Raw genomic sequence first — 15,442 nt, 5'->3', positions numbered from 1 at the left:
TAGAAATGTGTCTTAGGAAGGGAAAACCCCAAATGGTCACTAATCCCAATTTTTGTGGTAATTAGTTAAGAACATAGCTTGTTTTATTGATTGGATGCATATATTTCTGTATATTAAAGTAAGAGATGGGAAAAGACCCAGATTGTTGGGAGCAATATGCTTACTCTCTGTAAACTGCTTAGAGAGGGCTGTAAAGCATTGTGAAGTGGTATATAAGTCTAAATGCTATTGCTATTTATCAAAGTATTTGTAACAGTGAGATACAAAAATCACTTGTAATTATATATTTTTTAATTTATTTATTTGGTTGGGCTTCTATGCCACCCTTCTCCGGAGATTCAGGGCAGCTTACAGAGGTAAATTATTAAATTACAGTGGTACCTCTGACTGATGTCCAGACCTGTGACTAGACCTCTGGAATGTGGGAACGGCCAGGCAGCTCATGGTGGGGTTCGAAGTTTCCGCTGTAGAAGGAGTTATGTGAAACTTGTAACTCGGAAGGATGGAAGCCTGAGTCCACTATGAGCCAGTGAGATTTGAACTGCCAAATTGCAGTCAGCCGGCAGTCAGCAGAAGTAACCTGCAGTACTACACTCTAAACACTGCACCACCACGGCTAATGGAACGGCTGCAAGAAAGCAAGCTCAGAGAGCACCAGGGACCTCTCATTGAAAGATTCTATTACTCCAGGTGGAAAAGATGTGGAATCCCAACAATGTACACCAGGGGTCCCTACTACCAAGCCTTGAATTGTTCAGAATCCTGTTGGGCTGCGGAAGTGGCAGGAGTGCTTACATTCCCACTTGCGTGAGTAGCGGATGAACAGCAGGTGAACAGTAGGTGACCCTGTGGGCATGTGCTCCATTTGCACAAGTGGTGTGGTTGCGTGCATGGCACTTCCCCAAATAGAGCTGCGAACGTACGCTTGCCTGTCACTCCTACGCCAACTCATATGTATTTCTGACAGTGGCAATGTCCCAAGATCACGGGGTCTCCTTTTGAGACTTCAATCAATGGAGGAAGCCAGATTCATTTAACAACTGTGCGACTAACTTAACAATTACACTTGCTGTGGTTCAGCCTGAGGCTGCGCAGGGACCAGCTGTGTCTCTGCTGGCTCCATGCCCGGAGGAGGATGACAGGGAAGAGGAGGGGGCTGAACAGTCGGACGGGGGAGAGGAAAGTCAGGAATGGGACGAAGGAGAACAGCATGAGAGCCCCCGGGGGAGGGGGCTCTCCGCAGCCAGTAGCTTGGAGTCATTAGGTGATGAAGCACAAGCCGTCATTGACATGCGACAGAGACGTTCAGATCAAAGAAAGGAGCAATTAAAGAAGTATTATCAGCACTGAATCAGGAACAGCTGGGCTTGGGTGTGGTCCTCCTTACAGGGTTTAAAAGACAGGCAAGCCCTTGAAGCCATGTGGAGTGTTATCAATTGGAGTTACGGTGTCCTGCTTTGTTCTCGATGTCTCTGTTCCTGGCTTGTGGCTCAGCAGTTTGGAAGACCCGTGGGAGGTGTAGGTCTACTATCTACAGCCTCGTCTTGGCAGCAAGAATCCTGCATTGCTGCATGGACTTTTGCCTTCGTGGATATATCTGAAGATACAGCGTTTTCCTGTTTGTAAGGACATTTTCTGTTACCTGTGTTTTTCTTGAATTTTATAAACTGCCTTTGCTTTTTACCGGTGTGTCTGGCTTCTCTTTTTGGGTTGGTCTTGGCTTCCCAGACAGAACAACGCTTAACAACCGTACCAAGAAAAATAGTAAAATGCCTTCTTTAGGAACAGAAATTCTGGGCTCAATTGTGATTGTAGGCTATTGATTACCTGAGTCCTCTTTTCATTGACTTAAATATTTGTTTATCAAATTTAACCAAAGGATCTGTGTTTGGATCTGGGTTTTGCTAAATAAAGAGGGGGCCAGACCAACGTTTCCTGTCTCTTCTCTTCTAGTTATGCCGTGACTGTTCAGGAATCATACACACATCCCTTCGATCAGATCTATTATACAAGATGCACAGATATTCTCAACTGGTTCAAGTGCACTCGACACAGGTAAGCGATAATTGGAAGGTATTTTCAAACCTTATCTTCTCTTTCATCTTCTCTGGATAGCTCCCTTTTCTTCCGAGCCTGGGAGAAGCTACGGAGGATAAAGATAGGTTCTTTTGTGCAGAATAGTTTGGCAGCACTAAAAGAGACACGGACATTTTATTTTATTTCTTTTCTGAAGAAAATAGCCATAGCTTTTGTAAAAGGATGACTAACCAGCCCTGCCTATTTGCAATACATTTGCTTTCAGTGTTGCATATGCAGTCAAGTTGGAAGCAACTTGGAAGGGCTTGTTGCTTCCTTCTTTTATCTTTCTTTCTTTCTTTCTTTCTTTCTTTATTCATTCATTCATTCATTCATTCATTCATTCATTCATTTATTTATTTATTTATTTGTATGCCGCCCCTCTCTGGAGACTCGGGGCGGCTAACAGTGACAATAACACAGTGTACAATAGTAATTTGGTATTAGAAATGATTAAAAATCCATTAATATAAAAACCAAACATACATACATACATACCATGCATAGAATTGTAAAAGCCTGGGGGGAAAGAGGATCTCAATTCCCCCATGCCTGGCGGCAGAGGTGGGTTTTAAGTTGTTTACGAAAGGCAAGGAGGGTGGGGGCAGTTCTAATCTCTGGGGGGAGTTGGTTCCAGAGGGCCGGGGCCGCCACAGAGAAGGTTCTTCCCCTGGGTCCCGCCAGGCGACATTGCTTAGTTGACGGGACCCGGAGAAGATCCACTCTGTGGGACCTAACTGTCGCTGGGATTCGTGCAGCAGAAGGCGGTCCCTGAGGTAATCTGGTCTGGTGCCATGAAGGGCTTTATAGGTCATAACCAACACTTTGAATTGTGACCGGAAACTGATCGGCAACCAATGCAGACTGCGGAGTGTTGGTGTAACATGGGCATATTTGGGAAAGCCCATGATTGCTCTCGCAGCTGCATTCTGCACGATCTGAAGTTTCCGAACATTTTTCAAAGGTAGCCCCATGTAGAGAGCGTTACAGCAGTCGAACCTCGAGGTGATGAGGGCATGAGTGACCGTGAGCAGTGACTCCCTTCTTGCTGTTGAAAACAAACTGGCTAAACCTGTTTTTCTCAACCATAGCAACTTAAAAGATGTGTGCACTTCGACTCCCAGAATTCCCCAGTCACATAGATAATGTCAATAATTGAAGTTCATTTATCTTTATTTCCATGTATCAAGTTTGAGACATACATCAAGGTTGAAAAATCCTGGTTGAGAAACACCTGGAAACACCTGAAAAAGCTGATTCAAATTAGGCCAGATATTTTTCCAAATATAACTATAAACAAACACTTAGTGTGTGTTGTCACTTGTGTGGGTCGTGAAGTCCAATCATTTCTCTCTAAGAGGTGATGCCCCAACAAGTTCATGCCTATCAACATATTTGTGTATCAAAATTGCCCCAGTCCATTGCAAGAGGCTGTCAGTTGATGCTTTGGAATGAGGAAGAGGGGATGGAAATGTTTTGTCCATTTCTGAAATAGTTTTGGAGAGTTTGACCACTTCTTACCACATAATCTTGTGCTCTGATTACTATTCAGATTTCCCCAGTTTTAAAGCAAAACTGCCGTACATGGACCAAATGTTGATAAGCTTGTCTTGGATTTGTTTTCAAGAGCTCCAGAGGTGAAAATGGGCCTTAATCACTACTGGGAAACTTTCCTTCCTTCCTTCCTTCCTTCCTTCCTTCCTTCCTTCCTTCCTTCCTTCCTTCCTTCCCTCCCTCCCTCCCTCCCTTCCTCCTTCTACATGGTCATAATCTCAGTTTGAAGCAATAGCAATAGCACTTAGAGTTATATGCTGCATCCCAGAGCTTTTACAGTCCTCTCTAAGCATTTTTTTGTTATTTTTCCCTTCAGTAACATCTGTTGGGAAGGCATTGAATCTGGCTAAGGGTCAGGCCCTTCTGAAGTTTGGAATTGATGGGGGAGACAGCAATACCTGAGAAAGGGGCCTTATCTAGTAAAATGAAATTCAATGGTGATAAAAGTAAGCTTTTAACACTTAGGCAAGAAAAATCAAAAGTGCTTACTTACAGTTAGTGATGGGCATGTTTATTTTTACGTGAAAGGACCGCCCTTTGCTTGCAGTGCCGCTGCGGCGTCCTTTTTCGTAAAAATAACAATGTTTATTTTTACGTGAAGACCTCCCTTTGAAGGAGCTGGGGAATCCCTCCAACGAAGAGATTCTGGGGGCGGAGCCTTGACGTCACCAGCAGGTTGCTAAGGATGCCAAGGTGATCACTTCCTGGATTCCATGGAATCCAGGAAATGATCACCTTGGCGTCCTTAGCAACCTGCCGGTGATGTCAAAGCTCCGAACGCCAAACACGACCCCGAACTTTGCCCGAAGTTTCAATAAATTTCGGGTTCGGCATACCGAACACCCCAAAATTTGGTAGGGACCCGAATTGTGCGGGTTCGGTTCGCCCATCACTACTTACAGTCATTTAAATATGAGCCAGCAGTGTGCGGCAGCATCCAAAAAAAATCTAATACAATCCAAGGTTATATTAAAAGAGCAGATAGAATCAAGATCACATGAAGGGTCAATACCGCTTTTCAAAGCCTTAATGAGACCACAATTAGTGTACTACATCCAGTTTTGGTCAACACATTATAAAAAAAGGTAATGTTAGAAAAAAGATGTTGAGACTCTGGAAAGAGTGCATAAATGTCCAACCTAAATATCCATATGTGTGGATGTGTGAAACATACCTGCTTCTCAGCAGGTGTGGGGATAAAGGGGCAGGGAATAGCCTAATAAGTGCCGTGTTTGGTCCAGGTGCCAAAAAACCCAACCCCTGTATTAGTGCAAGGAATTGAATTTTGTGCAATATTTATTTTTATTTTATTTACTTATTAAATTTATTTCACTGTTGAGTAACTGTTGAGTAACTCTGCGTGTTCAATATCTCAAACTGCTGCTTATTTCTGAGAACTGTTTATTTATAAGAACTGTAACCAGGGATAGGCAAAAGATTTACACACACCACACACACACACACACAAAACACTTCCCCTTTTCTTGTCCTTTCTGTATCTTGCTTGCCCAAATCTTTTTTTTGGACCTAGCATGAAAATGGCTTAGGATATAGCCGAATAAGTAGGAGGTTTGAATTTGTATCAATCTTTTTAAATATCAAAAACCTTTGCACATTCTGAAGCTAATATTGGACATAACAACCTTGCAGTAATGTAACACAAATAGAATTTTAACTATGGACATTGATTTCCAGGGGTTTTATTTTCCCCCCCTTCCTCTCTCACCCTCTAGGATCAGTTATAAAACAGCCTATCGGAGGGGACTGAGAACGATGTATCGGCGACGGTCTCAGTGCTGCCCAGGATATTACGAGAGCGGGGACTTCTGCATCCGTACGTAGAGGCAATTTGCTATTTTTCTACTGAAGTATCTCTGGCGTTGCATCCCGCACGCAGCTGTGCTGGGGCTTGCAAATGTCGAGATTAGAATTTAAGCAATCAGAAAAAACAGGCTGGCCAGTGGCAAAACCTGAGAGAATTATAAGCCTTTGATTGTGCTCATTTCTCTTCTGTCATGTTCTCATCATATGCTAAACAACGACAACAATAATAACAATATCAATAATTGGCAGCAACCTGTATCAACCATTGCGCCAGTCAATGATATTTGTGATACATTTTTAAATCACCAGTTGACTGAGTTTCATGTCTAATGAATAAAAGAGATAATAATAATAAGGAGGTTGCGTTTTGATGCTGCCCAATAACATTATAGAAGGAGAGCTGGGTTAGTCCTCAGATAGCCATTTTTCACCAAATCTGTCTGTCTGTCTAGCTGCCTCTGTCTGTCTGTCTGTCTGTCTGTCTGTCTGTCTGTCTGTCTGTCTGTCTGTCTGTCTATCCTATCCTATCCTATCCTATCCTATCCTATCCTATCCTATCCTATCCTATCCTATCTATCTATCTATCTATCTATCTATCTATCTATCTATCTATCTATCTATCTTCCCTACCTAATCATCTATTATTTATCTACCCACCTACCCATCCATCTTCTATAATCTACTGGTATCTATCCAGTGAAGGGCTACGAAAATTTATGGGTGTGGCTTATGCAGGACGCCCTGCATTTTCTTTCAACATCTTTCAGTGCAAATTGGGTGCTCTGGGGTAGAGTTCCATTTTTGCTACCCCACTGCGTTCCTCCCTGTCCGGGCAGTAGCCCACCCCTGTATCTATCTATGTGTCTATCTGTCTGTCTGTCTGTCTGTCTATCCATTTATCTATCCATTTACCTATCTATCCATCCCTTCCTATATAATTATTTATTATCTATCCATCTCCCTTCCTCCATCCCTCCATGCAATTTAGCCGCCCCGAGTCTACGGAGAGGGGTGGCATACAAATCTAATAAATAATTTAATTTAATAATAATTTATACAGCTGCCAATTTCAATAAATGGTTTTGGGCGGCTTACTTGAAAAAAACATATACTACGATTAAAACAAAAAATATATTTTAAAATAATTTTAAAAATCTCCACTAATTATGCACAGTGGCGGAGATATTTGGCAGTTTAATAAGAAGGCCAGGCAAGGGGCCCAACTCAGTTTCCATTTAGGCTCAGGAATACAGCCAAGTTTTTAAAGCTTTACGAAAGGGTCAGAGGGTTGGGGCCATTCTGCTCTCTTGGGTGGGGAGAAATATCCCCCAAAGCAGGCGCTACAGGAGAATAACGTAGAAAAAAAGCAGAGTTGAAAGTCCAAAGGAAGTCTCTTAGTCCAATTCTCTGCTCAAGCAGGAGACCCCATACATTCTGCCCGTGCAGTTTCTTCAGAAAAGGCAATGCATTTTATTCAAAGGCGAAAGCTTTCAAAAAGCTGAGACCAGACTTGGGTTTTGTTTTGGTTTTTGCCTGGGAGCAACAGGCATCTGTGGCTGAGCTACAGTCAATCCCAATAAAATATTTTAGGGTGAAATATTTTAAAATTCATCAATATAAAATTAAAAGTGGTAAAGCCTCCTAAGGTTATGTACATTGAGCCCAATGAATAGCAGATTCCAGATTACCTGGCTCTGAATCTGAGGGCACTGGAGTTTCACCTCAGCATTTGAGAAGTAGGCATGTTAGAAACATGGAAGATTGATGGCAGAAAAAGACCTCATGGTCTATCTAGTCTGCCCTTGTACTATTTCCTGTATTTTATCTTAAGATTTATCCCAGGCGTGTTTAAATTCAGTTACTGTGGATTTACCAACCACATCTGCTGGAGGTTTGTTCCAAGCATCTACTACTCTTTCAGTAAAATAATATTTTCTCATGTGGCTTTTGATTTCCCCCCCAACTAACCTCACATTGTGCTTCCTTGTTCTTGTGTTCACTTTCCTATTAAAAACACTTCCCTCCCGAACCTTACTTAACTCTTTAACATATTTAAATGTTTCGATCATGTCCCCACTTTCCCTTCTGTCCTCCAGACTATACAGATTGCGTTCATTAAGTCTTTCCCGATAGGTTTTGTGTTTAAGACCTTCCACCATTTTTGTAACGCATCTTTGGATGGGCCATTTTTACATCCTGTCTTTTTCTTCTGAGCATGTGCAGAAGACGAGTTTCCAGCACTGCGCATGTGTTGCCATCTTGGTTTTGGCTCTTGGGTGGATTTTTTATAATCCCCCTTCCCAAAATTCCCCCACAAAGAAATTCCCCCAAAATTGAAAAAAAGATGGTAGCATCAATGGACTGCCCCTGGCCAAACCGGTTCCATGACATCATCATGATGTCACCAGCGGGTTTCTACCAGTTTGGGTGAATCGGTCCTAACTGGAAGGAACCCACCTCTGCTTGTATGACTGTGAGTTGATTTCCGTTTTTTGGACCTTGTTTGAAGTAACAAACATAAGGTTTGCAGCCCAGGGTTCATCAAGGCTTACGGAAGGAAACCTCTGTAAATAGCACATTAAAATTGTGGTTTGAAAATTGCTTTTCGAAGAATTAATAGTTAGTTCTGCTGCTGCAACTCCCAAGCCTGTTTTCCTGATAAGGGATGATGGATGCCTCACGCCCGAAACGTTTCGCTTAAGTGTAGCAAAGTCAGTCGGACAAGGGTTGCACGCTTGAGTTATGTGGCTAATTATACAGCTAACTACATGCAGACAGTCATTTAAAATTCTCTGGGTTGCCTACTCCTGTGACTCTCTCTTGTTGCTTCTTAACGGCACAGTCTTAAATCTTCAGGCTTCAGATAAATTAATAAATAAAGATTTAAGCCCCTACGATTTTGCAAATGAAGTTTCTAAAACTTGCAATTGTGCACAGTGGAATTCTACTCTGAAATTATGAGGCAGCCACCCTCTCTTGGGTCTGACTTGAGGAAATATGACTGTCACACCTTAAAAAAAAATCTCCATATTAAGTTGACCACTAGTCATGGCAGCAGTATGGAAATGGATTGAATTGCTTTTTAGGGAGAAAAAAAAAGATTACCTAATTTGCTGTACATGATACTGGGATTTCCTCAAAGTCTTCTCAGTGAGGGTTATCTAAAATGATCTTGCTTTATTAGATGCTTCTTCCTGGGATAAGCTGAATCAAAGGAAATGCAATGGTTAATTTAGCATTAGGTTGGTATGTATATTTATTTATTTGTTTGTTTGTCTTTATCAAGTCCGTATTGGTAGTATACAAAGATATAACAGTGTTTATATACACGATATTAGTAAGAGAGTCAATCCTTTCTTGTGGTCTATTAATACATAAGAGAGGATCCAGAGGTATTTTACAAGAAGAGTACTCAACTCCTCTGCTCGCAATAAAATTCTTTATTTCACTAGGCTTGACATTTTAATCCTGGATAACTTGAACTATGCTGTCTATGTTTCCACTTTACCGTTCTACCTATTAACGACTACTTTAATTTCAACTGCAATAATACAAGGACTATCAATAGATACAAAGGAAATGTAATCAGTTCTAATCTTAATTGCAGAAAATACGACTTCTGTGATATAGTAGTAGATGTCTGGAACACTTTACCTGATCCTGTTGTTAGTTTCTCTAACCCCCAAATCTTTTACCTTAAATAGTCTACTGTGGACCTTAAACGTTTCTTAAGAGGTCCCTAAGGGGGCATGCATACGTGCACCAGCATACCTACCATCCCTGTCCTACTGTCCCTATTTATATGTACTTATTTTATGTGTTTATGACTACGTTCTGCTTCTTTATATCCATTTATTTGTGCCATTTTTTCATGTGTCCTGTTTCTTTGCACTTGTTGACAAGTAATAAATAAATAAATATGTCACAAGGGAGGAGCAGCATCGGGATTTTAGAGATGCTTAGGTGGTGGCATGGCCAAAAAAAAAAAAGATTGGGTACCACTGAGCTAGAAGAAGGTTGGGTCTATCTATCTATCTATCTATCTATCTATCTATCTATCTATCTATCTATTTATTGGATTTTTATGCCGCCCCTCTCCGTGGACTTGGGGCGGCTAACAACAGTGATAAAAACAGAATGTAAAAGTCCAATACTAAAACAGCTAAAAACCCTTGTTATAAAACCAATCATACATACAAACATACCATGCATAAATTGTAGACGCCTAGGGGGAAAGATTATCTTAGTTCCCCCCATGCCTGACGACAGGGGTGGGTTTTGAGGAGCTTACGAAAGGCAAGGAGGGTGGGGGCAATTCTAATCTCTGGGGGGAGTTGGTTCCAGAGGGCTGGGGCCGCCACAGAGAAGGCTCTTCCCCTGGGCCCCGCCAACCGACATTGTTTAGTTGACAGGACTCCCGGAGAAGGCCCACTCTGTGGGACCTAACTGGTCGCTGGGATTCGTGCGGCAGAAGGCGGCCCCTGAGATAATCTGGTCCGATGCCATGAAGGGCTTTATAGGTCATAACCAACACTTTGAATTGTGACCGGAAACTGATGGGCAACCAATGCAGACTGCGGAGTGTTGGTGTAACATGGGCATATTTAGGAAAGCCCATGATTGCTCTCGCAGCTGCGTTCTGCACGATCTGAAGTTTCCGAACACTTTTCAAAGGTAGCCCCATGTAGAGAGCGTTACAGTAGCCGAGCCTCGAGGTGATGAGGGCATGAGTGACCGTGAGCCAAAGAAGCAAAGAAAGAACGAGCACATTACTTTAAAAAGAAAGCAACTTCTCTTCCTTCAGTCTAGAAACAACCGCTTCCACGAGAAAATGTGTTTGAAGCTTCAGTTAGCTTTCAGAGAAGATTTTCCATTGGCACTAATGAACATTTGCCAATTAGCCCCAAATAGATCCAGAGAGAGTATTGTTTAGAGCAGGATGTCATCTGTCGCTTCTTCAAAATGGAATCTTAGATGCATTATTGAGGTGGGGGAAACCTCCCCCCCCAAACATCACATCTGTTTTATCCTGCAAGCTACTTTCCCCAGAAGCCTTCCAAATATGTAACCCCATAATTCTCAGGCTGAAGATAATGGGAACTGAAGTCCACACCCCTGAAGAGCATCAGGTTTGGGAGAGACTTCTCTGTGGTGTAGTGTTTCTCAAACTTGGCAACTTGAAGTTGCGTGGACTTCAACTCTCAGGTCTATGGAGGTTCTCAGTCATCTAGGCCAGAGGTCTTCAAACTTGGCAACTTTAAGACTTGTGGACTTCAAATCCCAGACTTCTCCAGTCAGCTATGCTGAGTTGCCAAGTTTGAAGACCTCTGCTTTTGGGGCTCTCCAAGAAACCAGCCTTAATGTGTGAACTGGAGAGATGCATTTATATGTCCATAAAAATCAGGTGGTTGACTGAGCCCCTCTTCTCTCTGATAGCCCCTCAATTCCTGGAAGACTGTAGTTCTTCTCTTTGTTAGAGTAGACCAGGGGTCCTCAATCTTTTCAACTCCCAGAATTCTCCAGCGAGCATAGCTTAGCATAGTTTTAAAGTTGCCAAATTTGAAGATCTCTGATCTATTATTATTATTATTATTATTATTATTATTATTATTATTATTTATTAGATTTGTATGCCGCCCCTCTCCGTAGACTCGGGGCGGCTTACAGCAATGATAAAAACAATATATAATGACAAATCTAATAGTTAGAATCTAAAATAACAATAATACATTTTAAAAGTCTAAAAAACAAGAAACCCCAATATATAAAAACACGCATACAGTCATATCATACATAAAAAACTACATAGGCAGGGGGAGATGTTTCAGTTCCCCCACGCTTGACGACAGAGGTGGGTTTTAAGGAGTTTACGAAAGGCAAGGAGGGTGGGGGCAGTTCTAATCTCTGGAGGGAGCTGATTCCAGAGGGTCGGAGCCGACACAGAGAAGGCTCTTCCCCTGGGTCCCGTCAAACGACATTGTTTACTTGATGGGACCTGGAGGAGACCAACTCTGTGGGACCTAACTGGTGGCTGGGATTTGTGCGGCAGAAGGCGGTCTCGTAGATACCCTGGTCCGGTGCCATGAAGGGCTTTATAGGTGATGACCAACATTTTGAATCTAGGTCATAGTTGTCTCAAAAGTGCTTTTTTCTTCAAACGACAACTGGAGTGCCCCCCCACTGCGGGGAGAAAGAAGAAAACATCTTGCTTCTTATCCAAGGAGCTTCATCGGTTCTGACTGGAATGGGACGGAAGGATAGGTTCTGATACTATGGAGAAAACTGAAGGATGTATTTCTTTGCAGACCTCTGGTCATTAACTCTCTTCGTGAGAGCTCTTTATCTGTGCTCTCAGGGTCACCTGTATCAGAGTGCAAATGGGGGTGAAACCTTCTTGGAACTGTTGAATGGACTGCATTATAGACTTCAGATCGACTGTGTCTTATTCCTCCCCTTTGCTGAGGGAGCTGTGTTCACTTCTGATATAGATATATTCTTTTACACGCCCTCTCAAACCAATGGTCCCCTCTATCCCAAATGTGGACTTTGATGGATAGAGAGAAGATAACATTTCCACTCTTAGGATTGCGTGCCTTTGCTCTAGAGCAGTGTTTCCCATCCTTGGCAACTTGAAGATACCTGGACTTCAACTCCCAGAATTCCCCAGCCAGCATTCACTGGCTGGGGAATTCTGGGAGTTGAAGTCCAAATATCGTCAAGTTGCCAAGGTTGGGAAACACTGCTGTAGACAACGGCTCTTCTGCGCTTTTGCAGGAAGGAGCTGGATTTCATGCCAGGAAAAAATCGATAAAGGAGTTATGGGTTGGAATCATCTGACCTTGTAAAGCTATTTTGTTGGGTGCCCATGAGTTAATAGTGTGCGGTGAGGGAAGTCCAAATCTCAAGGAGCGCATAATGATCAAAAGCCCCTCGCATAAAAGAGGCTTTGTTAAAAAGTCATAGATTAAAGGCTAATTGGGCCTCCTTCTATTAATTGTAGCTGCACTTTCTTGCAAATTTTTTGAAACAGCTTTCTAATCAAGCGTGACACATTTGGAATTGTGAGGAACATGTTTTTAAATCTCTATTAGCGGCGCTGGCTGCTGACCTTAAAGGGATGGAGGCTTAGCTCCTTTTCGCTTCTGATTCTCATTCCTTGCTAGCCCTTTACGCTTTTTCAATACATCTTTTTTTCTTCTCTCCCTCCCTCCCTACACCCCCCCCCTTGCACTGGCATGCCTAGCAAGCTAATTCAAATTCGATCAATTAGGACTTTAGCAAATTGGTATGTTGGGCGATTGTTTCAAGCTCTTTAATAATAATAACAACAGAGTTGGAAGGGACCTTGGAGGTCTTCTAGTCCAACCCCCTGATTAGGCAGGAAACCCTACAGATGCTTAGGCAGGAAACCTACAGACAGATGGTTATCCAACATCTTCTTATAAACTTCCAGTGTTGGAGCATTCACAACTTCTGGAGGCAAGCTGTTCCACTGATGGATTGTTCTGACTGTCAGGAAATTTCTCCTTAGTTCTAAGTTGCTTCTCTCCCTGTTTATTTATTTATTTTGTCCAATACACAATAATACACAATGAAGGTTATAGAGGATATAGTAGAGAAGAAATACGAGATATAGGAGAGACTATAGGACAGGGGATAGAAGGCACTCTAGTGCGCTTATGTACGCCCCTTATTGACCTATTAGGAATCTGGAGAGGTCAACCATGGATAGTCTAAGGGTAAAATGTTGGGGGTTAGAGGATGATACTACGGAGTCCGGTAATGAGTTCCACGCTTCAACAACCCGATTACTAAAGTCATATTTTTTACAGTCAAGTTTGGAGCGGTTAATGTTAAGCTTGAATCTGTTGCGTGCTCTTGTGTTGTTGTGGTTGAAGCTGAAATAGTCTTTGACAGACAGGACATTGCAACCTATGATCTTGGGGGCAATACTTAGATCATGTTTAAGGCGTTGTAGTTCTAAGCTTTCAAGACCCAGGATTGTAAGTCTAGTTTTTTAGGGTATTCCGTTTCAAGTGGAGGAATGAAGGGCTCTTCTTGTGAAGTATCTTTGAACATTTTCAAGGGTGTTAAGGTCTGAGATGCTTCCTGTTCTACCCTCAGGTACTTTGGAGAATAGGTTGACTCCTTCTTCTTTGTGGCAACCCCTGAGATATTGGAATTTCTGGATTTCCTCCCTAACGCAGGGTCGGGGGTGGGTGGGTGGGGGGTGGAATGGGAAATGTTGTGGCTCAATCCCTGGCTTGTGAAAATCCACATTGGCGCCCTCGGCCCCCATCTGAAATTTTGCAGTCATTGCAAGTCATTGAATTTTTAAAAAAAATACCTCTTCATTAACAGCTCTCCTGCCTTGCACAATATGTCATGGATAAATCAAAAGGGGGGAGATTCGATTTCATGTTGCTTTCTGAACTTTGTGCCTTAGCAAGCATCCCAATCCGACTATTTTTCCCCCCTCTGTTCCTTCTCTGTGCATTTCTTTCTCCTCCTTCTCTCCCCAGCGTAGCCCTTCCTCTTGCCCCCTCCAGGCTAGCTGATTGCCTACTGCCAGCGCCCCCATCCTCCCTCCCACCACCTCCCTCCCCCTCCCTCGCTGGGTAATTTTTCAGCCTCGTCTTGCAGCAAAGGAGGACGAACGGATTCCTCCTGGGACAGCGTCCTGCATTATGGATGAGTGTTTCCCCCTCCTTTGCAGGGAGAACATCAATCTTATTTTACCACGGACGTGATGGATGGGCGTTGGGGGGCCGGAGACGGAGGGAGTTCAGTGAATTGAAATCCTTTGGCAAGCGAGCCACAAAAAAAGGGGGCATCAGGAGTGGTGGAAGCCCAGGCAGAACCCCTTCCCCACCCACCCTCTTTGCAAAACCTCAAGTAATCACTTGGCATGGAAAAGCAGGCCTGTCACTTCTGTCCTGTGCCACAGAGGCAAAAAAAAAAAAAAAGGGGCTGGCTCCCTATTGCGTTATTCGAGCACGTCTGTCGTAGAAAAATCAATATCAAAATTATTTCGAGTGGGCAAGCACTTGAATGTAATTTCTCTTGATTAATAAAATTCATTAACCGGTGTTCATTTGTGAGCATCCAGTAGAAGCCGTAGTGACATCATGCGCGATATCATGCAAGCGGTAGGATGATGTCATTATATAAGGTGGCGTCAGGGCCACTATTGTAAATATTCCAGAATAAGAATAAGAATAAAAGAATAAGAATAAAAATAAAAATAAAAGAACAAGAATAAGAATAAAAAAATAAGAATAAGAATATAAGAATAAGAATAAGAATAAAAGAATAAGAAAAAAAATAAAAATAAAAGAATAAGAATGGAATAAGAATGGAATTGAATTGAATTCTTTACTGGCCAAGTGAAATTGGACACACAAGGAATTTGTTTTTGGTATATGTGCTCTCAGTGTACATAAGGAGAATAAAATACAGTGTTCCCTCGATTTTCACAGGTTCAAACTTCGCGAAAAGTCTATACCACGGTTTTTCAAAAATATTAATTAAAAAATACTTTGCGGTTTTTCCCCGTATACCACGGTTTTTCCTGCCCGATGACGTCATATATCATCACCAAACTTTCGTCCACCTTTAATAAATATTTTTTAAAATAAACTTTAATAAAGAAACATGGTGAGTAATAATCTAAAAGGTTGCTAAGGGAATGGGAAATTGCAATTTAGGGGTTTAAAGTGTTAAGTGATGGCTTGTGATACTTTTCATAGCCCAAAAAAGTGTATTTACTTCCGCATCTCTACTTCGCGGAAATTCAACTTTCGCGGGCGGTCTCGGAACGCATCCCCCGCGAAAATCGAGGGAACACTGTACATCAAGAATAAAAAGATACAACACTTAGTGATAGTCAAGGTCACTAACAAGCTATCAAATCGTACTAATAAAAATAATATAATTGCAAGATACAAGCAACATGATTAATGTAATAAGTGGGAAGAGATAAATACTA

General features: G+C 42.2%; 1 protein-coding gene across 4 annotated transcripts in view; it reads left to right on the top strand.

Moving 5' to 3' along the window:
* The window catches only part of MEGF11 (multiple EGF like domains 11), a 493,435-nt gene that overhangs the window by 21,560 nt on the left and 456,433 nt on the right, over window positions 1–15,442 (top strand). For all 4 annotated transcript variants that reach the window (XR_011559978.1, XM_070762671.1, XM_070762669.1 and 1 more), the window contains 2 exons: window positions 1,954–2,055; window positions 5,364–5,464. Coding sequence is in view for 3 of the 4 variants with exons in the window: in XM_070762671.1 (XP_070618772.1) it covers window positions 1,954–2,055; window positions 5,364–5,464 (203 nt within the window). In the remaining variant the exon portion in view is untranslated. The remainder of the gene's footprint in view (window positions 1–1,953; window positions 2,056–5,363; window positions 5,465–15,442) is intronic.

The sequence above is a fragment of the Erythrolamprus reginae genome, chromosome 10, assembly GCF_031021105.1.
Source record: "Erythrolamprus reginae isolate rEryReg1 chromosome 10, rEryReg1.hap1, whole genome shotgun sequence".
Classification (NCBI taxonomy): Eukaryota; Metazoa; Chordata; class Lepidosauria; order Squamata; family Dipsadidae; genus Erythrolamprus; species Erythrolamprus reginae.
This window is presented reverse-complemented; position numbering and strand designations above follow the sequence as displayed.